Source organism: Oncorhynchus tshawytscha, linkage group LG29 (genome assembly GCF_018296145.1).
Source record: "Oncorhynchus tshawytscha isolate Ot180627B linkage group LG29, Otsh_v2.0, whole genome shotgun sequence".
Classification (NCBI taxonomy): domain Eukaryota; kingdom Metazoa; phylum Chordata; class Actinopteri; order Salmoniformes; family Salmonidae; genus Oncorhynchus; species Oncorhynchus tshawytscha.
In genome coordinates, this window is record NC_056457.1 from 10,248,567 (window position 1) to 10,272,155 (window position 23,589).

A 23,589-nucleotide genomic window follows, 5' to 3' on the forward strand; every position below is an offset into this window, starting at 1 on the left:
GAGAGCTTCAAGTTCCTTGGTGTCCACATCACCAACAAACTGTCATGTTCCAAACACACCAAGACAGTCATGAAGAGGGCACAACAATCCCTATTGTCTATCAGGAGACTTAAAAGATTTGGAATCGGTCCTCAGATCCTCAAAAAGTTCTACAGCTGCACTGGTTGCATCACCGCCTGGTATGGCAACTGCTCGGCCTCCGACCGCAAGGCACTGATGAGGTCTGATGGTCCAAATTTGAGATTTTTGGTTCCAACCGCCGTGTCTTTGTGAGACGCTGAGTAGGGGAACGGACGATCTCCGCATGTGTAGTTCCCAACGTGAAGTACGGAGGAGGTATGATGATGTGGGGGTCCGTTGCTGGTGACACAGTCTGTGATTTATTTAGAAATCAAGGCACACTTAAACAACTTCTTTGGGATCGGTGTCCTGTCCACGGGACGGTTAAGCTAATGTAGGCTAATTAGATTAGCGGGAAAAAGTTATTAATAAACAAAGTAGGCACATTTGAGCAGTCTTGATACACAATTTTGAACAGAAATGCAATGGTTCATTGGATCAGTCTAAAACTTTGCACATACACTGCTGCCATCTAGTGGCCAAAATTGCACCTGGGCTGGAATAATACATTATGGCCTTTCTCTTGCATTTCAAAGATGATGGTAAAACAAAATTTCAAAAGAACGGTTGTTTTTTTCTTTGTATTATTTTTTACCAGATCTATTGTGTTATATTTTCCTATAGTCTTTCACATTTCCACAAACTTCAAAGTGTTCCCTTTCAAATGGTACCAAGAATACGCATACAGTGCCTTGCGAAAGTATTCGGCCCCCTTGAACTTTGTGACCTTTTGCCACATTTCAGGCTTCAAACATAAAGATATAAAACTGTATTTTTTTGTGAAGAATCAACAACAAGTGGGACACAATCATGAAGTGGAACGACATTTATTGGATATTTCAAACTTTTTTAACAAATCAAAAACTGAAAAATTGGGCGTGCAAAATTATTCAGCCCCTTTAGTTTCAGTGCAGCAAACTCTCTCCAGAAGGTCATTGAGGATCTCTGAATGATCCAATGTTGACCTAAATGACTAATGATGATAAATACAATCCACCTGTGTGTAATCAAGTCTCCGTATAAATGCACCTGCACTGTGATAGTCTCAGAGGTCCGTTAAAAGCGCAGAGAGCATCATGAAGAACAAGGAACACACCAGGCAGGTCCGAGATACTGTTGTGAAGAAGTTTAAAGCTGGATTTGGATACAAAAAGATTTCCCAAGCTTTAAACATCCCAAGGAGCACTGTGCAAGCGATAATATTGAAATGGAAGGAGTATCAGACCACTGCAAATCTACCAAGACCTGGCCGTCCCTCTAAACTTTCAGCTCATACAAGGAGAAGACTGACCAGAGATGCAGCCAAGAGGCCCATGATCACTCTGGATGAACTGCAGAGATCTACAGCTGAGGTGGGAGACTCTGTCCATAGGACAACAATCAGTCGTATATTGCACAAATCTGGCCTTTATGGAAGAGTGGCAAGAAGAAAGCCATTTCTTAAAGATATCCATAAAAAGTGTTGTTTAAAGTTTGCCACAAGCCACCTGTGAGACACACCAAACATGTGGAAGAAGGTGCTCTGGTCAGATGAAACCAAAATTGAACTTTTTGGCAACAATGCAAAACGTTATGTTTGGCGTAAAAGCAACACAGCTCATCACCCTGAAAAGATCATCCCCACTGTCAAACATGGTGGTGGCAGCATCAAGGTTTGGGCCTGCTTTTCTTCAGCAGGGACAGGGAAGATGGTTAAAATTGATGGGAAGATGGATGGAGCCAAATACAGGACCATTCTGGAAGAAAACCTGATGGAGTCTGCAAAAGACCTGAGACTGGGACGGAGATTTGTCTTCCATCAAGACAATGATCCCAAACATAAAGCAAAATCTACAATGGAATGGTTCAAAAATAAACATATCCAGGTGTTAGAATGGCCAAGTCAAAGTCCAGACCTGAATCCAATCGAGAATCTGTGGAAAGAACTGAAAACTGCTGTTCACAAATGCTCTCCATCCAACCTCACTGAGCTCGAGCTGTTTTGCAAGGAGGAATGGGAAAAAATTTCAGTCTCTCGATGTGCAAAACTGATAGAGACATACCCCAAGCGACTTACAGCTGTAATCGCAGCAAAAGGTGGCGCTACAAAGTATTAACTTAAGGGGGCTGAATAATTTTGCACGCCCAATTTTTCAGTTTTTGATTTGTTAAAAAAGTTTGAAATATCCAATAAATGTCGTTCCACTTCATGATTGTGTCCCACTTGTTGTTGATTCTTCACAAAAAAATACAGTTTTATATCTTTATGTTTGAAGCCTGAAATGTGGCAAAAGGTCGCAAAGTTCAAGGGGGCCGAATACTTTCGCAAGGCACTGTATCCTTGCTTCAGGGCCTGAGCTACAGGCAGTTAGATTTGGGTATGTAATTTTAGGCTAAAATGTAAAAAAAATAGGGGCGGATCCTTAAGAGGTTTTAATGACTACCACAGTATTTTGCAGCGATACACCATCCCATCTTGTTTGTGCTGAGTGGGACTATCATTATTTTTTCATCAGGACAATGACCCAACACACCTTAAGGCTGTGTGAGGGCTATTTGACCAAGGAGAGTCATGGAGTACTGCATCAGATGACCTGGCCTCCACGATCACCCGACCTCAACCCAATTGAGATGGTTTGGGATTACTTAGACCACAGAGTGAAGAACAAGCAGCCAACAAGTACTCAGCATATGTGGGAACTCCTTCAAGACTATCGCAAAAGTATTTCAGGTGAAGCTGGTTGAGAGAATGCCAAGAGTGTGCAAACCTGTCATCAAGGCAAAGGCTAGCTACTTTGATGAATCTCAAATCTCAAATATATTTTGATTTGTTTAACACTTTTTTGGTTACTACATGATTCCATATGTGTTATTTCATAGTGTTGATGTCTTCACTATTATTCTACAATGTAGAAAATAGTCAAATAAAGAAAATCCCTTGAATGAGTAGGTGTGTCCAAACTTTAGACTGGTACTGCATGTTTTACATTTTCACCTTCATAGATGACTAACCACCCAAAATATTTTTGAAATACAAAAACAACTATGACAGTTTTGAGAAAGCCATATGATCTATGAAAACTCCCTGTCGATTGAAAGAGTAGTTTTACCTCAGATTGGATAGGTATGGCCAGTCTGAATGAAATGTTCCATTGCAAACTAAATGAGACACATTTCCAGACACCATACACTGCTGTACCACACAGACCTCGAAAGACACACTCACATTAAACCATACATTTACTATACATTGTTTCTCTGCATAACACACACACACAAACACACACATACACACACACCAACACTCACATACACACACACACACACACACACACACTGTATAATATCTGGCCAAGAGCTATGCCCTACTATGGCATGTGTAGTAGGCCAGCTGTGCTGCAGCTGTGGTTTCTGGGTGTCATCCCTTCCTCACACACAACACACACACACACACACACACTGAGCAGGCACTGAGTATGCATGCACAAAAGCATACACACACACACACACACACACATGTGTGCATACACACATACACACAACCTGACAACTCCCCTTATTTTGGCTAAAGTTCTGATTATAGCCCAGAATGTAGTGGCAGATCCCATGCACACAGCCTGAGCACAGAGAGAAACAGAGGAAAAGAAAGAAAGGGAAAAATAAATGAATGCGGCAAGAGTGCTGAGTGAGGACAACGAGTGGGGAGACTCCCCCTACACCCTCTAATCCCCCTCTCTGTGTCCTCTCCTTCCTCATATTCATATTTATCTGATCCCTACCTCATCCAAACTGGGTCGTGTCTCAAATGCCACCCTATTCCCCTATATAGTGCACTACTTTTGACCAGAGCCCCCTGGTCAAAAGTAGTGGACTATATAGGAAATAGGCTGACATTTGGGATGCAGCCCTAGTCTTGCCTGCAAGGAAAGCCTATATCATGGAGGTTCTATATCTCAGTGGAGACCACATACACACCATAAAGAGATAAAGAGACAAAGCGAGGACATTGTTATGGGTGAGAATAGAGAGCACAGGGTGAGAGATATGCTGTATTCTACAGTACAGAATACAGATGTGAGGTGAATAGAGCATTGGGATCTCACTCCACATAACCATCTGGACCTGACTGCATGTTTAGGCTGTGGAGCTGTGGTTCCCTGGACAGCCCAGTACTACAGCTCTGCCAGTAAAAACCCAATTTCAGTGGGTTCTGCTAGAGTGGCACCGAGTTCACCGCTCATCTGGTCTAAATTAGGGATGCATTAAAATGTGCAGCGGGGAGCAAGGATGAGGATTGACTGCTGACTGACTGAACCCAATTGTGAGTGTAAAGGACATTACTTTTAATGCAGTTGAGAATCCCCCAATAACCACGAGAGAGGTAAACCAGTGTCATTTTGAGATGTTGTAAATAGGGAGAAAAAAAACACGTGTACACATATGGAAATGGTTTAGTGCAATTATCACAGGAACAGTCTTAAGTTTGGCCTTCGGACCGTTGCGGGACAGTTTTCCCAAAGCTGGAAAAATCAGAACGCAGGAAGTGGAGCTCAGCAAAGCCGCGGGTTGGTTCCCGGAGGTGTGATTGGGGGTGTTGGTTAAATAAACAGAGACAGGGTGAATGGGGGGACGTGTGTAGGGGTGCAGGAAGGTTGCAAGGGGGAGGACAGACAACAGCACTGAGGTTTCGTGGAAAAGCAAAAAAAAGGGGGCAGGCTGCGGGTGGCAGACTGTGTGTAAATGTTACTTTCGAGAGAAAAGGGCTTATTTTAGTTTCAGAGATTGTGATGATCTGGCAGAGTGGGATCTCTCAGAGTTTCCATGACTCTTCCACTTACCTTAATGAATAACAATGAAACATTGTCCGACAGCATCTATGTCATGTTTGGGCAGACCGAAAGGGGTCACTGGCACACAAACACACAACACACACACAGCCTGGTCCCCCCCACACACACACTCTCCAATGTAATCTTATTTCCTGGCAGGATATGAACAAGGACCCCACGCACAGTTTGGACAATCACTTTCTCAACAAACCAAACGACTTCAGTGAAATATGTCAAGTAGCAACATGCAGGTTTGTTTGACCGATGCTAGCCACCACGGTTGGACAATGACATACACTTTCTATTCTATGTCTCAAAAGTAGCATGCCCTTTTGACAGACACACCAGCATGAAAATATGTCTCTCCCTACCTCTTTAAGGTTGACACCTTATTCCCTATGGGTCCTGGTCAAAAGTTGTGCACTACATAGGGAATAGGGTGCCATTTGGGACGTAGGCATGCATGCACTTTGACTGACAGATCGATGTGTGTCTCCGCTTACCTTTATACCCGAGGACAGCCACAGCGATGGTGAGTAGAGTGCACAGCACGTAGAGTAGTGCTATGGAGGTCTTTAACGCCCACTCATTCTTACACTTAGTGCACTGGGTCCCCTCCTGGATCCCTACACAAGGGAGAGAAATGCAGATTAATAAACATTTGGAAAAATAGTTAGAATACATCCTTTCCTTCCTACATCAATATTCACAATGTAACCACACGAAGTGAAAGGATGTTATGGTTATCATACCAAAACATTTACTACATTGTATGAAGGTCCTGGGTCTCTGTGCATTGCCTGTGGCAGGGTTATTCAACTCTTACCCTTCAAGGGCCTGCTGGTTTTCTGTTCTACCTGATAATTAATTGCACCCACTTAAATCAGTCCCTGATTAGAGGGGAACAATGAAAAAACGTAGTGAAACTGGTTTAGAAGTCCAGAGTTGAGTTTGAGGGGCCTAGGGGATAGGGTGCCATTGTCATAAGTAGTGGACTATATAGGTAACAGGATGCCATTTGGAACACATGTGATCAGGTGTCTATTGTGGCTCAGATGGCTGCCGAGTCAGGCTATGTGGAGACAGCAGCTAGCGAGGTCAGAGTGGGGCCTAGCTGGCCCTATGTGGGCTGGGAATCTGGGGTCTATCCAGGTTCTGGGTCTGAATCTCCAGATCAACACATCTGGACAAACAGCCTGGAGGCCACATTAAAGGGCCCACTGGTCCCCCGAGGGCCCGGTTGGTGAGGGGGTGAGGGACACCAAACAAACACATAAGATGAAGAGATATGACACCAACCTCCTCTGATTCAAACCATGGACCTTCAAGTGGGGAAAGTCACAGAGCCACGCAAGCATTCTCCTACATTCTCTTGGAATATTTCTTTCCAAGGATATCTTTCCTGACAGATGAGTGCCGAGATCCGCAGTGCTGACGGGAACACAGCTGTATTTCATTTGAATTCAGGAAGTGGGGGAAAATGAAAGGTCTGCTTTCCATGTACCTGAAATAAAACTCCTTTGCATGTTCAGCGCAAGGAAAGCCACTTCCAAGACATGGACATTTCCATGGTAACACAAAGGCAGCCTGTGCCAATGCAATCTTTGTGTTAACACTTCTTGGCCAATGCTAAATATATGCCTATTGAGCTTCCTGTTTTGTTTAATGTGATTATGATAATGAATTATATCCTAATAATTTCCATTAAAAGCATTGGTGTAGAAATGGTGATTTCCATTGTAGCCTAGTCTTAAAAATAAAGGTTCCAGTTGGAACCAAATAAGAACCTTAAATGGGATGACTCTTTGAGAAAGAGCACACACCCTATTATTTTATGCAAATAAGGTGTTTAGCCTTATTTACATATTCCCCAGGGTGCCTTTCAAGTGAATTTTTAGAGTACCACCCATGACTATGTTTTCTAGTAACAGAGACATGGTTGTTTCTTTCATTCATTTTTATTCATGTCACATTTGCCAAGTGAGATCCTAATTGAATGACTCAATTTTTAAAGACAATTTATATTTCTTAAGGCCTTATTTTGAGGGTCTGGTTAAACCCTAACAAGGTCACCTGAAACTCATGGTTTACAGGCCACAGCAGGCCTGTAAAGTAATGTGTTATTCTTATTAGAAACCAGACAGAGTAGGGATAACCAACATTCTGAATTTGTTTTCACCTGCAACCTATATTCAGAAGGACTGCTAAGGGTTGTGGAGGACTAAGATACTGTATGATACTATCTAAAGCAGAGGTATTCAACTCTTACCCTACAAGATCCAGAGCCTGCTGGTTTTCTGTTCTACCTGATAATTAATTGCACACAGCTGCTGTCCCAGGTCTAAATCAGTCCCTGATTAAAGGGGGACAGTTAAAAGAATATTCAAAATGCAGTGGAACTGGCTTCAAGGCCCAGAGTTGAGCTTGAGGGACCTAAAGCATCTAAACTGGAACAACTATTTCAGTAACGGGTGCAATAAGTCCAACTAACAGATTTGATTCGTTTAGAAAAATATAAGTTATTTATATTTGAGTAGCATAAGATTAGTTAATCAATCAAAAACATAGATATTGAAACAAACAATTCTAAAAATCAATGCATGCTGTGAAATATGATAATGATGGGGATGGTTTTGCTTCAGCTATGGTTATTAACACCAACACTGAGGTTATTTTACACCACTTAGTGTTAATTTGACTCTTTACAGTGTTAATTTAAGCCTACATTTAAGCCTAGTGTAACTAGAAATGTTACACTAGTTAACACTGCCCAATGTGCTCTGTGCTATGAAAGGGACACATCTGCAGCCTTCCATACATTTCAAGAACCTTTTAGAACTTTGAAGAACCATATATGCCACGCAAAGAACCCCACTCTTAAAAGGTTATTCTTTATCGGGCAAGAGTTCTCCAAGGAACCTTAAGAGCTGAGGAAGAACCATTTAAGAATCTTAATTTTCTTTAGTGCACTGGAACCATTTGGTGCCCGAGCACTTGCGTCACCACCCATACAGTTGAAAAGAGGTATAGCTAGCAAGGGTTAGCTTTAGCCAATTAGAAAAAAATTGGAGTGATCAGGTCGTCATTGTAAATAAGAAATCCTTTTTTAATTGATTATAAAAAGTTTGTCAGGTTGCTCGGCTGCTATAGAGCCGCAGTGGGACTTGAAGATGCATTGTGTCCACACAGCCAAGTCAGGGTGAACATTTTCTTTACCTGAATGAGTGTTGAGGCACGGACAAAGCATACGCAAACACAGTTCCACACTCCAAGCTTTCACTAGCTCCTAGCCAACCTTGAGTCATTCATGTTGACTCAACTCCCTGGCGGTCCGAGCAAGCAGCAGTCCACTAACTTCACTTTAGCTCACCGAGGCTAATTATGCACTCCCCATCGCCCCTAACAACCCCATGGAGCACTTCAGCAGTCGGCACACTGCTCGATGACACAACATGTTAAGACAACACAACTGGAGAGCTGTTCTTTTCATTACTGTTACTTTTTAACAACAGTCACTACAGCACATTTGGAAAGTGTTCAGGCCCCTTGTCTTTTTTCACATTTAGTTACCTTACAGCCTTATTCTAAAATGGATCTATTTTATTTTTCCTCATCAATCTACACACAATGACAAAGCAAAAATAGGGTTTTTAGAAATTTTAGGTTGTCCTTCTGGAAGATTCTCCCATCTCCACAGAGGAACTCCGGAGTTCCTTCAGAGTGACCATTGGGTTCTTGGTCACCTCCCTGACCTTTCTCCCCCAATTGCTCAGTTTGGCTGGGCGGCCAGCCCTAGGAAGAGTCTTGGTGCTTCCAGACTTCTTCCATTTAAGAATGATGGAGGCCACTGTGTTCTTGGGGACCTGCAGATATTTTTTGGAGTACTTCCCCAGAGCTGTGCCTCTACACAATCCTGTCTTGGCGCTCTACGGACAATTCCTTCAACCTCATGGCTTGGTTTTTTTCTCTGACATGCACTGTCAACCGTAGGACCTTATATAGACAGGTGTGTGTTGTTCCAAATCATGTCCAATCAATTGAATTTACCACTGCTGGGCTCCAATCAAGTTGTAGAAACATCTCAAGGATGATCAATGGAAACAGGAAGTACCTGAGCTCAATTTCGAGTCTCACAGCAAAGTGTCTGAATACTTGTAAAAAAATAAGATATCTGTTTTTATTTTTAATAAATATGCTAAAATGTCTAAAAACCCATTTTCACTTTGTCATTATGGGGTATTGTGTGTAGATTGAGGAGGAAAAATATACATTTCATCCATTTCAGAATACGGCTGTATCGTAACAAATGTGGAAAAATTAAAAGGGTCTGAATACTTTCTGAACACACTGTAATTAGAGCTAAAGAAGGTAATCAAGAGAAATTCAGAGAAGGAGAGTAGAGATGGACAAAGAGCGATAGCAGTTGGGAAGCAGCAAGAAAGAAGAGAGAGGAAAAAGACAGAGAGGGAAATAAAGAGAATGAGACAGAAATGAGAGAGAGAGAGAGAGAGAGAGAGAGATATGAATGATAGCACCTGGTCACCTTGCTATCCTGACATCACATGTTTCCTTTTGGAGCTGAGGTACCTTGTCGAGATCTCAGTGAGTCACGAATGGCACCCTCACATGGCTTAGGATGCCCCCATCTATAACTGGCCCCTCAGTGGCCCCCCTTAAAGTCTCTTAACAAGGACTAGCGCCTACCAAGAATATCTCTTACAATCACTGTGCAAGTTCTGTGTGTGCAGTCAGTTACACAGAATCACGTCAGACAGGTCCAATAGCAGCTGACAAATGTCTTGGTCAGTGACAAAGATCCGCTTCAATCTGTGGTTTGCCTCTATGCATAGATCGTTGTAGATCATAGCAATGCTCGTTGAGTATGTAGCCGCCAGGGCTAAACAAAATGGATATCAGAGCTTCCGAACATTTATAACGACTGACGTGTGTTTGGAGTATAAACCCAATGCCGGCTTCCACTGCTAAACATGCACATGAGAACACCACTTCAAAGTCATCAAAAAGCCTTGCGCCAGAAACAGCAGTGCTATCTAAATATGTTGACAGAGTTCTTATACATCTATTGCTCTGAAAGTAAATCAAAACACTAGAAAATGAATTTCTACAATACACAGACAAGGCGTTCCAACTTTTTCATCATTAGACAATGTTGACAGGATCAACTGAGCTCCCAGGATTAGCTGTCCAAGTATTCAACATGGAGGACAGCTGTCAAAACACAAACATGGCCGCCACAACAACAAAGCAACCTGCAACCCCCTCCATTTTCCAGCTCATTCCATCCCTATTCTTTCCAATCGATGGTCAGGTTTAGAGCGAAGGGGGCTGGAGGTATCAGATGAAGCAGCTGTGTTCTGTTGGGCTCTTGTGTTTTTCTGCACCCCAGTGAGATCCCAGTGACAGTCTCAGTCCAAGGTCGTGATCCAAAGGTCATGGCTTGGTTGTTTGTCGCCCAGTGGGTGACTTCCTGGATGGGCCCTTCAGTCTGACAACAGACACAGGCTATGTCCTAAAATGGCACCTTATTCCCTTTGGTCAAAAGTAGTGCACTATATAGGGAATAAAGTGCCATTTGCCCTGGTCAAAATTAGTGCACTATATAGGGAATAGGATGCTTTTTGGGACACCGTATAGATGCTGGACTCCTGACTGCGTCACATCAAAGTTAGGTCAATAAACATTGTCACTCACTGGGAAAGCATCGTTATGTTCATACCGTAGGCACCTGGGATAAAAGGCCCACAGATTCCCTTATTGAATGTTAGAAGCCTAGTAATCATCTGACAGATGTACAATGTACAATTCAATCAAAATGTGAAACATAAACCTTCTGTCCTCATATCAGATCACCAAACCAAATCCACACAACAGACGGCAACATAGAGTAGAGAACCACTGATAGCTGATGCCATTTAAACATTGGGTTTTGAATTTACCAGAGATGAAGAGGCAAAGCGAGAAATTTTACTCCGGCCGAAATCTGTCAACGAAAGATAAGCCCACGAAGTGACTGTAGGCTACAGTGACTACACACATTTTTTGAGGAAGAATCTGAGAGAAATTAGAGCAGACTCCAGAGAAATGGAGACAAGAATGAATGCGGCGCTTCCTTCTTCACAGTTTAACAACAATTGTGTTGTCTATCTGTGGAGTTTCATGGTTCCTTCAGACTGGCTGCTACTCATTCAATTGGACAGTGGGGTCGTCATCACTTCCCACAGCTGCACGGTCAAACCTAGGTTAGCCTTGCCGACCACGACCACAAAACAACCAACATCCAGGATACTGAGACCATACTGAGACCACAGACTGACAAAAACACTTTTATTGCTCACAGCAAAACACAATGCTGCTCCAAACACTAAGAACGTTTTCCACAACAAGTAAAGAACACCAATCTCTTTTCCAAACTAAGTGCTGTTTGGGATGAACAGTGTATGCTATTGTTCTTCTAATGTTATTGAGTTCTGACATCCTGACAATGTCTACCTTGTTCACATCGGAGTATGCTGTTATGTCCCAGAGCTTTGCCTTTGACTAACGTTTGGTCAGTTTACTGGAACCGTATCCTCACCAAGCCTCATCATCTTGCTCTCTTCCACAAATCGACCATTAAAGGGTCACTCTGGGATTAGAAAAACATAAAACTGCTCAAGTGGCCAATGGCTTGTGTCATTAATTTCACAGTCCGAAAACGGATGTACCAATCCCGGATTGCCCTTTAAACTCTTGGCCAGAATGTCAAACGGGACGTCCCTGGGGCAAACGATCAAGCAGAAACGTACAGCCTTGCTCATTAGAAGACAGGGTTCATTTACAGTAAATATGAGGAGAAAGCTGTATTCACCGATGAGGAGCAGAGGTCAGTAAGAGGAGGTCAGTGAGCGGAGGTTAGGCTAAGAGGGATCTGAAACTGTGCCCTGCCTAACACACACTCAAACCCTTTCCAGAAATCAGCACAAAATCAGCTCCAGGAGGGCAATCATCGCATTGCTATGTGAAAGTGAACTTCTGGCATCACGGATGGTTGAGATGGTTGAGAAATAGACTAGTTAGATAGACTCCTGGTGAGAGCACATAAAGACAATGGACAGTCATGGAGAACCTTGTTGTGCCAAAAGACCAAAACGGTGTCTTTCGAAAAAGCAGGACAATACGGTTGGAATGGTACATTTGTTTTGTGAATCAGGCTAAATTCTGGACTTTTCCTGCAGCCCATCTGTGGCTCTTTACTCCAAATAGAAATGAGAAGTTTAATAAGATCGTTTGATATACTGTAAACCAAGCCAAGAGCTCTTTTTACAATTTGGAGGGGGAGGAAGGCTCAATGACTGACTCATATGTAGCGCTGACTTCTTCAATGGCATAAAGTAGTACAAAGTACGAGACAAAGTGTGTGTGTGTGTGTGTGTGTGTGTGTGTGTGTGTGTGTGTGTGTGTGTGTGTGTGTGTGTGTGTGTGTGTGTGTGTGTGTGTGTGTGTGTGTGTGTGTGTGCGTGTGCGTGTGTGTGTGCGTGTGTGTGTGTGCGTGTGTGTGTGCGTGTGCGTGTGCGTGTGCGCTTATGCCTATGTCTCTGTGTGAATGAATATGCATGAATAAACACATTAGGAAAGTTGAGAAATACACCTAGGGCTGTGGCGGTCATAACATTTTGTCAGCCGGTAATTGTCAAGCAAATAACTGCCTGTCTTACGGTAATTGTCACTTAATTAACATAAACACATACAGCATCTCCTGGTTTCCACACAAGCCACTGATGCAGACCTTTGGAAAATCTTAATTTTAAAAAGTCTAATAAATCCATTTAATTAAAACATAATTTTTTTAAACTTAACTTTTATTTAACTAGGCACGTCAGTTAAAGAACAAATTCTTATTTACAATGATGGCCTACCCCGGCCAAACCCGGACTAAGCTGGGCGCCATATTGTGCGCCGCAATATAGCCTACACCTTCACAATAAATACATAATTTATTTTAGACAGGTCTAAAGAAACACGATATGAAGAAAATGTAGTCTATTTCAGATGAACAGAATAGCATACTCTGACTGGTCCTTATGCTAGGCCCTGATCTGGGCTACACTATTTCATTTAGCAGACAAAATTTGGATATAATTCCGTGGCATTATTTTATATTATTTTATAGTATGAAGAATACAATTGAACATATTTTCTCCAAACGATTTGAGGGAGTGCGCAAATGCGACTATTCGGTGTTGAGCAGTTAACAAAGAAACAGGTCCTCCTGTATACTTAATTTAGAGTTATTTATGCAACTTATTTGTGATACAAATGTTGGGATACATGTTTTGATTGTTAATACATTCTAAGGCTGTATGATGCGAATCTAATGATGATTTGAAAAAGTCTCATGGCTGCACACACTTCATCAGTCTCTCATTCACAATTTGACAAGCACTTTTAATAATGACTCTGTCACACCAGCCTTCGCTTTGGCTCCCCATCCTGTCCAGCTCAGGCGTTCAGCGTCGCCGGCCTTCTAGCTGCTGCTGAACCTACTGCTGGCAAATGCCCTTCACTCATCAACCCCGGACTTGTCTCGTCATCATTACACACACCTGGTTCCAATCCCCACTCTATCACTGTATATATACTCCCTCTGACATTTGTCTTTGTCGGTCATTGAAAATGTTACTTGTTTTCATGACAGGAATCTTGCCTACTATTTCCTGAGTACTTTATATTTTGCACTTTGGGTTCATCCTGTGCCTTTTTGTTTATGAAGATATATTTTGAGCACAATATCTTTTGGGTTTTGTCCCGCTTTGATCTATGGTGCTTAATTAAATACAATAGTTCTAAACCTGTCACTGCCTCCTGCCTACTCCTCTCTACACCAGTGACAGCCTCAAATTTCCCAGCTTCATCTCCTTTGTGTGGCTGTAAAACCCTAAAAAAAAATCCATGCCTTTTGTGTCCAGTTTCTGTTGTGTCCTTGGACTGAATATAATCATCATAATTCCCTTCTCCTGGCTGCGTGCTCTGAAGCACCTCTCACATGGCTCTCTCAGATTCTAAATTATTATTAGCCAAAGCTTGTCACGTGATCGGGTCCTTCTCAAAGGCTACTAATGAAGACATACACATCGGGACGCAACTGCAGGCGTCCTTTCAAATTCCAAGGCGCATATTGAAGATGTTGGAAGAACTGTCCACATTTGCATTTCGTCATCCAACAAGATAGTCAGCCAACAAGATGAGTAGCCCTAACAAACAGCAAAAGCACCAGCCTATGTCAATCTACTATCCCCCATAGTACAAAAGGTGACCTACTCTATTCTGCACGAGAAATTAATATTCCAAGCATAGTCAAGTGAAAGGTGAATATTGTCACCCATCAGACTATTCTTGATTTAATCTTGTCTTTACACATACTAAATAATATATGTGTGACATTTGTTTTGATTTAGAATGGACCAATATCATGCACCTGTTTCAAAACTTGGGAGGGGGAAAAAATACATGTCATCTATGCACTTAAATAGATAATGGAGGATGCTTTTCCCATGGTTCTCATGCCAGCCAGGTAGGCTATACTCCTGTTGTAAAGATAAGCAATGTGTTTGAAATTAGGAAAGTTGAGAAATAAATATAGTAGATCCTCCTCTTTTTAAATATGGGATCCTCCTATTTTTAATAGAGGCCATTTACACTAGATAATTCCCATTAAAACTCTTGTGTTCTCACGCAATTGCTCACGGGCTCTCATGAAGTGTTTGATTAGAATTTCGATGACATTTGCAATGATGTCAGAGTGATTAGAGGGACAATAGAGTGCTGAGTACCAGGCAGTAAGTTTGGCTGGCTACTAATGACCATCAGCAGCATCAGAGCTTGGCAAAGCCTAATTACCGTGACTAAACGGTCACATGGAATTTGACTGCCGGTGTGGCGGTAATACGGTCACTGTAACAGCCCTACTTACACCAATGTTAAATCCTGTCATTAAATGACAATGCATAAAGCTAAAGTATTTGTGTGTGACTGACTAGGAGGTATCACTGTGGTTGGTACAGCAGAGACCCAGCTCTGCTTCCCATTACCAGGATTCTGCTCTGTGGGGAGGGGGAGGTCAGCCACCGTGGCTTAGGGCTTGGTTCAACTTTACGCACAGGCTCCAAACTGGGCCTCCAAGCTAAATAAGCTAAATGTGCTCAAACAACCATTCAGTCCAGCTCTGGTCCTGGCAGTACAGCCTGCCTAATAACTGACTGTTTAACAGCTTGGATTGAATCGAATCCAAAAATATGTCCCCTGTGTTCACTTAGTTTGTACCTGTGAATGACGTAATACATAGCGAGTGGAGAAACCAAGCGGGCCAGAGGGCTCTAAGTTCATGCAATCGTTCTTGGGGGCCCCAGGAAACTGACACCATCTCTGCTGCATGTGTGGCCTGATTTAGACTCCATCTCTTGTATTACATGTGATGGAAACCATACGCCTCCACCACACGAGACAGGCGGGGGTGATGCGAGCGGTTATGAGTGAAGAGGGATTGAGGGAGGGTGGCAAAGAGGAAAGGGGGATGCTGAGATTGAGATACAGAGGATGAGGGAGAGAAATGTGGAGAGGGTGGACAGAGAGGAACAGAGAGAGAGGGGGAGGATACAGAGAAACAGAGAGAGAAGAAGAGGACGAAAGAAACATGGACAGACATAGAGAAAGCAGATGTAGTAGTGACAGTAGAGAACAGGCAGTAACTCCTGTCACACTACAGTAAAGTGTGACGAGCCAGGCAGGAAGTGTTTGACACTGTAACAGAGATCTTAGGAGAGTCTGAGATAGGGATCTGCCACGTCCCCATAGATGGAACCAGTGATCCTCCTACCAACCCACAAAGTCATTCTATCACATATCTACTGGTCTCAACTGGTCACCTACTGGTCTCTACACTCTTAGAAAAAAAGGTTATTTGCAGAGGGATAGGGTTCTACCAAGAACAGTTTTGATCAGAGGAACCACTTTTAGAGGATTTTTTATTTAACCAGGCAAGTCAGTTAGAACAAATTCTTAATTACAATGACAGCCTACCCAGACAACGCTGGGTCAATTGTGCGCCACCCTATGGGACTCCCAATCACAGCTGGTTGTGATACAGCCTGGAATCAAACCAGGGTCTGTAGTGACACCTCTAGCACTAGAGATGCAGTGCCTTAGACCACTGAACCACTCAGGAGGATAAAGTGTTTTTGTAAGGCAAAGGGTTCTACCTAGAACCTTTAACATCCTAAGAACCGCTTTTCTTTTCCAGGCAAGAAAGATTCTTTGCAAAGCAAGAAGGGTTCAACATATAACCATATATCATATTTCCCAGCATGCTCTATTGCAGGGTGATTTTCAGAATTGTTTGTTTTAATATCTGTGTTTTTGATTGATTGATACATTTTATGCTACACAGAGATAAATAGCATACATTTTTCTAAACTAATCCAATCTGTTAGTAGTTGGACTTATTGCACCCGTTACTGAGATATTGTTCCAGTTTATATAATTGAGGTTGTCTCAATATTCAATCTTCCCTGCCTTGGGAATAATTCTGAACGTAGGTTGTGGGTGATTAAAAAAATATCCACTTGTTGGATCTCTTAACTCTGGTTTGATTCCAATAGGAATAAAACACCACTTTGCAAGTCAACATAATGTGACTTGCAGGTCTGATGTGGCCTGTAAAACCAGGAGTTTATACAATGGGTGGGTCTAATCCTGAATGCTGATTGGTTAAAACTGCATTCCAGCCAGTGTCTATTCCACAAGTTATCACCGGCTAAATCTTTGATGTTCCATCTGACAGTGCAATCCACTGTCTCATCAGCCCAGCCAGGCAATTTATGAACTTGATCTCCACTATAAAAAGCATCTAGACATTACCTCACATTTCTTTAAGACTAGCATTTCATTTTCAACAGCAGAGATTTGTATAAACCATGCTGTCTTTCTCTCTGACATTTGCAACATTGTTTCAATATTCAAATTCGATCTCCAGCTGTTATCAATGGGTCGGGAGTCGGGACCAGACAGACAGGCAGGCGGCGTTTCTCCTCTGAACATCCAGACAAGAGAGCAAATTTTAATGAGGCAAAATTGCATCTCATTAGTTCATTGTTATGGATGTGTTCAAATACATTTAACTAGAAAACAGCTTAAACAAATGCAAATACTGCTACTGTTGTTATTCTGGCTGCACTGTTTGACATGACACAAGTTAGCCATAGTTGGCTAGCTAGCAAGCAAGGGATAAGCCAGTATGGCAATGGAACATTTAGAATGAATGACCAAGTAGAGTCCATAGATACAGAACAAAAAGACTGAACGACTGGTTCGCGTCTCTGGCAACCCGAAACGATAGAACGAATGACCAGCCAGCTTGGATAGCAACCCTAGATTTGTGTAGGGACTATATCTAGTGGAAGGATGAAATAGTATGAATAAATTCATCAAAAAAACGTTTTTAATGAAAATATGTAAATCATTATTTGAATATGTTGGTAACCAGCTGTATAAAAGTGATAATTTCCTCGATGCCGAGGAAATTCCTCATATCCTCCAAACACCGTCTTCTCTGGCATTATCACTTAAATAACTAGGCCCTCAAAGAAAGATATTTTGATATATGTAATGTATTGTCATAAATAATTACATTTTAAAGGCTAATAAGGCTGGTGGAATAACCCCCCGAAGATACTGTTCTCTACTGGTCTCTACTGCCTACTGGTCTCTACTGGTGTCTAATACCTACTGGTCTCTACTGGTCTATAACTGGCCTTTACTGGTCACCTAAGAGAATCCTCAATAGTAGAACACTACCATGTAAAACACACAGCTCACAATCATTCAAATTCTTTCAAATTCCCATAATGCATGCTTATATTTCCCCATGGTATTTCCCTGGTTCTGTACTCATAAAGGGCGCCGGGTACATGTATTTTACATGGTGTAACAACCTCTCTAAATCTCCCAGACACCCCCTCTGATCTATTGAGTAATGTCAGACAGATAAAAGGAGTGTATCTGGGCTGCAAAAAGAAAAATAGCGCTTGAGATAAAGATAAATGGTGCCTCTACAGTAGATATGAAGGTGGCCAAATTCCTCACTCTTCACCATGGATAAGGATCCAGTAGAGGTAAATAAATAAACACCTCCAGAATTGTTCTCAAATTAGTTGCGGTTCAACTTTAAGGCATGCAGGCAAAGAGGCGGACAGGCAGGCACGGAGGCAAGGAGGCAGGGAGTCAGGCAGGGAGGCAGATAGGGAGGGAGGCAGATAGGGAGGGAGGCAGGGAGGAAGGAAGGCAGGGAAGGAGGGAGGCAGATAGGGAGGGAGGCAGGGAGGCAGATAGGGAGGGAGGCAGGGAGGAAGGAAGGAAGGGAGGGAGGGAGGGAGGCAGGGAGGCAGATAGGGAGGGAGGCAGGGAGAAAGGAAGGCAGGGAGGGAGGCAGGCAGGGAGGCAGATAGGGAGGGAGGCAGGGAAGAAGGAAGGCAGGGAGGGAGGCAGATAGGGAGTGAGGCAGGGAAGAAGGAAGGCAGGGAGGGAGGCAGGCAGGGAGGCAGATAGGGAGGGAGGCAGGGAAGCAAATAGGGAGGGAGGCAGGGAGGAAGGCAGCAGTATATGCTGTGTTCCTGCTTAGCCAACTAGCTCCCCACCCCAACCCCGATCAGAGGCCCTCCCTGTGTCTGTACAGACTCAGCTTTTTTGCAGCAGTTCCACAAACAGGCCATCTTTCCAGAAAACTACATCAACAATGGTGTGGAGTGAGGGGGTGGAAAGGCCCCTTTTAGTGTGGTGATTTGAGGCCCAAGAAATGACTTGGGTTTTGGTTACAAAGCAAAACAAGGGTTTTAAGCTGCAGCTAACCCCCCTCCCCTTCAAGCAGTCTGTCAGTGTGTGTGTGTGTGTGTGTGTGTGTGTGTGTGTGTGTGTGTGTGTGTGTGTGTGTGTGTGTGTGTGTGTGTGTGTGTGTGTGTGTGTGTGTGTGTGTGTGTGTGTGTGTGTGTGTGTGTGTGTGTGTGTGTGTGTGTGTGTGTGTGTGTGTGTGTGTGTGTGTGTGTGTGTGTGTGTGTGTGTGTGTGTAGCCTATTTGCGTGTGGTCCAAAGGTTGCTGACCACCATCAATGACAGGAGTTTAATATAATACTTTCCAAAAAAGGAAAATAAATAACAGTAACTGGAAGGGGTGTTGATGACTATAGCAATACATAGCCAGATACAACATCGACTGAAGCACAGAACATGCATTTCAACAGAAAAGAAGTCAAGAAGCCCTTGGCTTAGCCTACAAAAAAATGTGGAGGTCTAAAAAATATACAGTACCAGTCAAAAGTTTGGACACACCTACTCATTCAAGGGTTTTTCTTTATTTGTACTATTTTGTACATTGTAGAATAATAGTGAAGACATCAAAACTATGAAATAACACATATGGAATCATGTAGTAACCAAAAAAGTGTTAAACATCAAAATATATTTTATATTTGCGATTCTTCAAAGTAGACCCCTTTGCCTTGATGACAGCTTGGCACACTCTTGGCATTCTCTCAACCAGCTTCACCTGGAATGCTTTTCCAAAAGTCTTGAAGGAGTTCTCACATATGCTGAGCACTGTTGGTTGCTTTTCCTTCACTCTGTGGTCCAACATCATTGTCCTGTTGAAAAACAAATGATAGTCCCACTAAGCACAAACCAGATGGGATGGCATACCGCTGCAGAATGCTGTGTGCCTTGAACTCTAATTAATAATAATAATAAGTGTGCCTTGAATTCTAAATAATAAATAAATCACTGACAGTGTCAACGGCAAAGCACCCCCACACCATCACACCTCCTGCTCCATGCTTCACAGTGGGAACCACACATGCAGAGATCATCCGTTCTCCTACTCTGCGTCTCACAAAGACACAGCGGTTGGAACTAAAAATCTCAAATTTGGACTCATCAGACCAAAGGATACATTTCCACCGGTCTAATGTTGATTGCTTGTGTTTCTTGGCCCAAGCAAGTCTCTTCTTCTTATTGATGTCCTTTAGTAGTGGTTTCTTTGCAGCAATTTGACCATGAAGGCCTGATTCACGCAGTCTCCTCTGAACAGTTGATGTTGAGATGTGTCTGTTACTTGAACTCTGTGAAGCGTTTATTTGGGCTGCAATCTGAGGTGCAGTTAACTCTAATGAACTTATCCTCCGCAGCAGAGGTAACTCTGGGTCTTCCTTTCTTGTGGCGGTCCTCATCAGAGCCAGTTTCATCACAGCGCTTGATGGTTTTTGCAACTGCACTTGAAGAAACTTTCAAAGTTCTTGAAATGTTCCACATTGACTGACCTTCATGTCTTAAAGTAATGATGGACTGTCATTTCTGTTTGCTTATTTGAGCTGGTCTTGTCATAATATGGACTCGGTCTTTTACCAAATAGGGCAATCTTCTGTATACCACCCATACCTTTTACCAAGTAGGGCTATCTTCTGTATACCAACCCTACCTTGTCACAACACAACTGATTGGCTCAAACGCATTAAGGAAAGAAATTCCACAAATTAACTTTTAACAAGGCACACCTGTTAATTGAAATGCATTTCAGGTGACTACCTCATGAAGCTGGTTGAGAGAATGCCAAGAGTGGGCAAAGCTGTCATCAAGGCAAAGGGTGTCTACATTGAAGAATCTCCAATATAAAATATATTTAGATTTTTTTAACACTTTTATGGTTAGTACATGATTCCATGTGTTATTTCATGATTTTGATGTCTTCACTACTATTCTACAATGTAGAAAACAGTAAAAAAATATATATTAAAAAATAAACCTTGAATGAGTAGGTGTGTCCAAATGTTTGACTGGTACAGTATATTTTTAAATATAATATGTGCACACTCAACTCAAAAGATCTAGAGAAAAAGCTCCATCAGAGAAAGTTAGAATCAGTTATTTACGAAAGGTCAGCATTTTCAACAGTAATGCAGTATTTTGGCAGAGATGTGTCTCTCTTTCCCCTTTCTTTCATAACCATCCCGCTGAGTTCCAGAACCTTCCATGCAATTTCTCTACGCTCTGCTTAGTGTTTTTGTAATGTTTGGATCTGGGCCTATGTAGCCGCCCCTTTAAAAATCGACTCATCTCATTGGTCTCCGTCCCCCTGGGTCTCATCTCCTACTGGATCATTCAGGTGGCAATCAAAATTAACCCAGATGCCACAAAGACCCCCAGTGACGATAGAGCCAAGGGAGAATGTCAAACAGAAACAAACAAGTTAAATTTAACTATTTGGGGGAAAGGAAAGAAAACAAACAAGAGGTAATTTATCCTCTGATGCAAACAGCTGGAAAAATAAACCATGAGCTGGTATTTGAGGCATGACATTTTCTGACTGGTTCCTTTTGTTGCCATTGCTAGACCATCTGTAATGGCTACACTGGGAATAGCATCTTCCAGTGATTTCTTTCTTTCTTTCGCTCTCTCTCTCTGTCTCTCTCTATTAATCCCTTTCTCTTTCTCTCCCTCCTCCTCTCCTAACTTCCTGCTACTCCGACAGTAACCGGGGTAGTATCCAGAGCCCTTGTTAGCCTGAGCTATGCGCTCCGTGTCCAAAAGTTTGCGTTTAATTTCTAATACACCATAAACAAAATGCCGGTGGATGTGAAGCCTGCTTTATTGACAGTGGTGGGAAAAGTACCCAATTGTTATATTTGAGTAAAGGTAAAAATACCTTAATAGAAATGACTCAAGTAAAAGTGAAAGTCATCCAGTAAAATACTACTTGAGTAAAAGTCTAAAAACATTTGGTTTAAAATATACATATGTTTCAAAAGTAAATGTAATTGCTAAAATGTACCTAAGTATCAAAAGTTAAAGTTTAAATCATTTCAAATTCCTCATATTAATTAAACCAGACGGCACAATTTTAAAGTTGTTTTTATTTACGGAGAGCCAGGGGCACACTCCAACACTCAGACATATTTACAAACGAAGCATTTATGTTTAGTGAGTTCACCAGAGTAGGGATGACCAGGGATGTTCTCTTGATAAGTGCATTTTCCTGTCCTGCTAAGCATTCAAAATGTAATGGATTACTTTTCCATGTCAGGGAAAATGTATGGAGTAAAAAGTACATTGTTTTCCTTAGGAATGTAGTGAAGTAAAACAAAAAAAAAGTATATAAATAGTAAAGTACAGATATCCCAAAAAACTACTTAAGTAGTACTTTAAAGTATTTTTACTTAAGTACTTTACACCACTGTTTATTGAGCAGTGCAAATGAACTCCCCCCTGTGCAACATGACAACACTCGCATGTCCAGACTGAGTTCATTCCTCATAAAGAGGAGATGTATACTACTCCCTCCCCGCACACCTCATGTAGCCTAGCCCATAGGCCTATAAGTTTCAATAAGGTTTGTATCACAACAAAAGTGGCCAAATAACTTCTTAAAATTAAGCACTTTAATCTGCTTCACAAGAGGTGTAGAGCCTAACTGGCATACATAAGCAGCGTGTGAGTTTCAAGTTTGGGGAAGATCATTTTCACCATAAAAATGCACCTTTATAATAAAAGCATTACATGCATAATTGCATTTGCAGTCAATTTTGATAATGGTGTTGATAATGGTGTTTTCCACTAATGGAACATTGGCACTTGGCACTTATAGCTGACTACCATGTGTGCATTGCTGCGCTTATAATGTGAAGAAATAGCCTCATAGTTCATCAACATTTGAAGTTAAATGGTCTGATCTGTTGCATCAGCAAAATTGCGTAAAAACATTTTTATGATCATATTCATTTGGGATCTATCGCATCCCACAACTGTCCCAGACTATGTTTGGAATATTTATTTCTCGCACAGCATAGGTCTACTTTTGTACTATGGTGGATAGTAGATTGACATGGGCTAGTGCTTTTGCTGTTCATTATTTTATTTTTTTACCCCCAATTGTTAGTAGTTACAGTCTTGTCTCATTGCAACAACTCCCACACAGACTCAGGAGAGGCGAAGATCGAGAGCCATGCGTCCTCTGAAGCACAACCCAACCAAGCCGCACTGCTTCTTAACACAGCACACATCCAACCCAGAAGCCAGCCACACCAATGTGCCGGAGGAAACACCATACACCTAGCAACCTGGTCAGCATGCACTGCGCCCAGCCCACTACAGGAGTCACTAGTGTGCAATGAGACAAGGATATCCCTGCCGGCCAAACCCTCCCTAACCCAGACGACACAAGGCCAATTGAGCCTGGGCTCAAACCCAGAGTCTCTGGTGGTACAGCTAGTAGTGCGATGCAGTGTCTTAGGCCTCTGCGCCACCCGGGAGGCCAGTCTTTTGCTGTTTGTTAGCCCTACTCATATTGTTAGCTGATGAAATGTAAATGTGAACAGTTCTTCCAATATCTTCAATTAGCACCTTGGAATTTGATAAGGATGTGTCTGTCTTCACTTGTAGCCTGTGAGAAAGACCCAATCACGTGATGGCGCGAGCAGCATTCAGCGAGAAGGGCACACCGGCCACTGGCCTCAAAAGGCATGGATTTTTTTAGGGTGCATTACGGCCACACAAAGGGGATGCCGCCTTGAATTTTTTGGGCTTGTCAAATTGTGAATGTGTGACTGATGAAGTGTGTACAGCCTGC

General features: G+C 42.4%; 1 protein-coding gene across 2 annotated transcripts in view; it reads right to left on the bottom strand.

The window, feature by feature from the left end:
- The window catches only part of LOC112227973 (collectin-12), a 62,962-nt gene that overhangs the window by 12,583 nt on the left and 26,790 nt on the right, over positions 1–23,589 (bottom strand). For both annotated transcript variants that reach the window (XM_024393028.2, XM_024393027.1), the window contains one exon: positions 5,432–5,554. In XM_024393028.2, the coding sequence (XP_024248796.1) occupies positions 5,432–5,554 (123 nt within the window). The remainder of the gene's footprint in view (positions 1–5,431; positions 5,555–23,589) is intronic.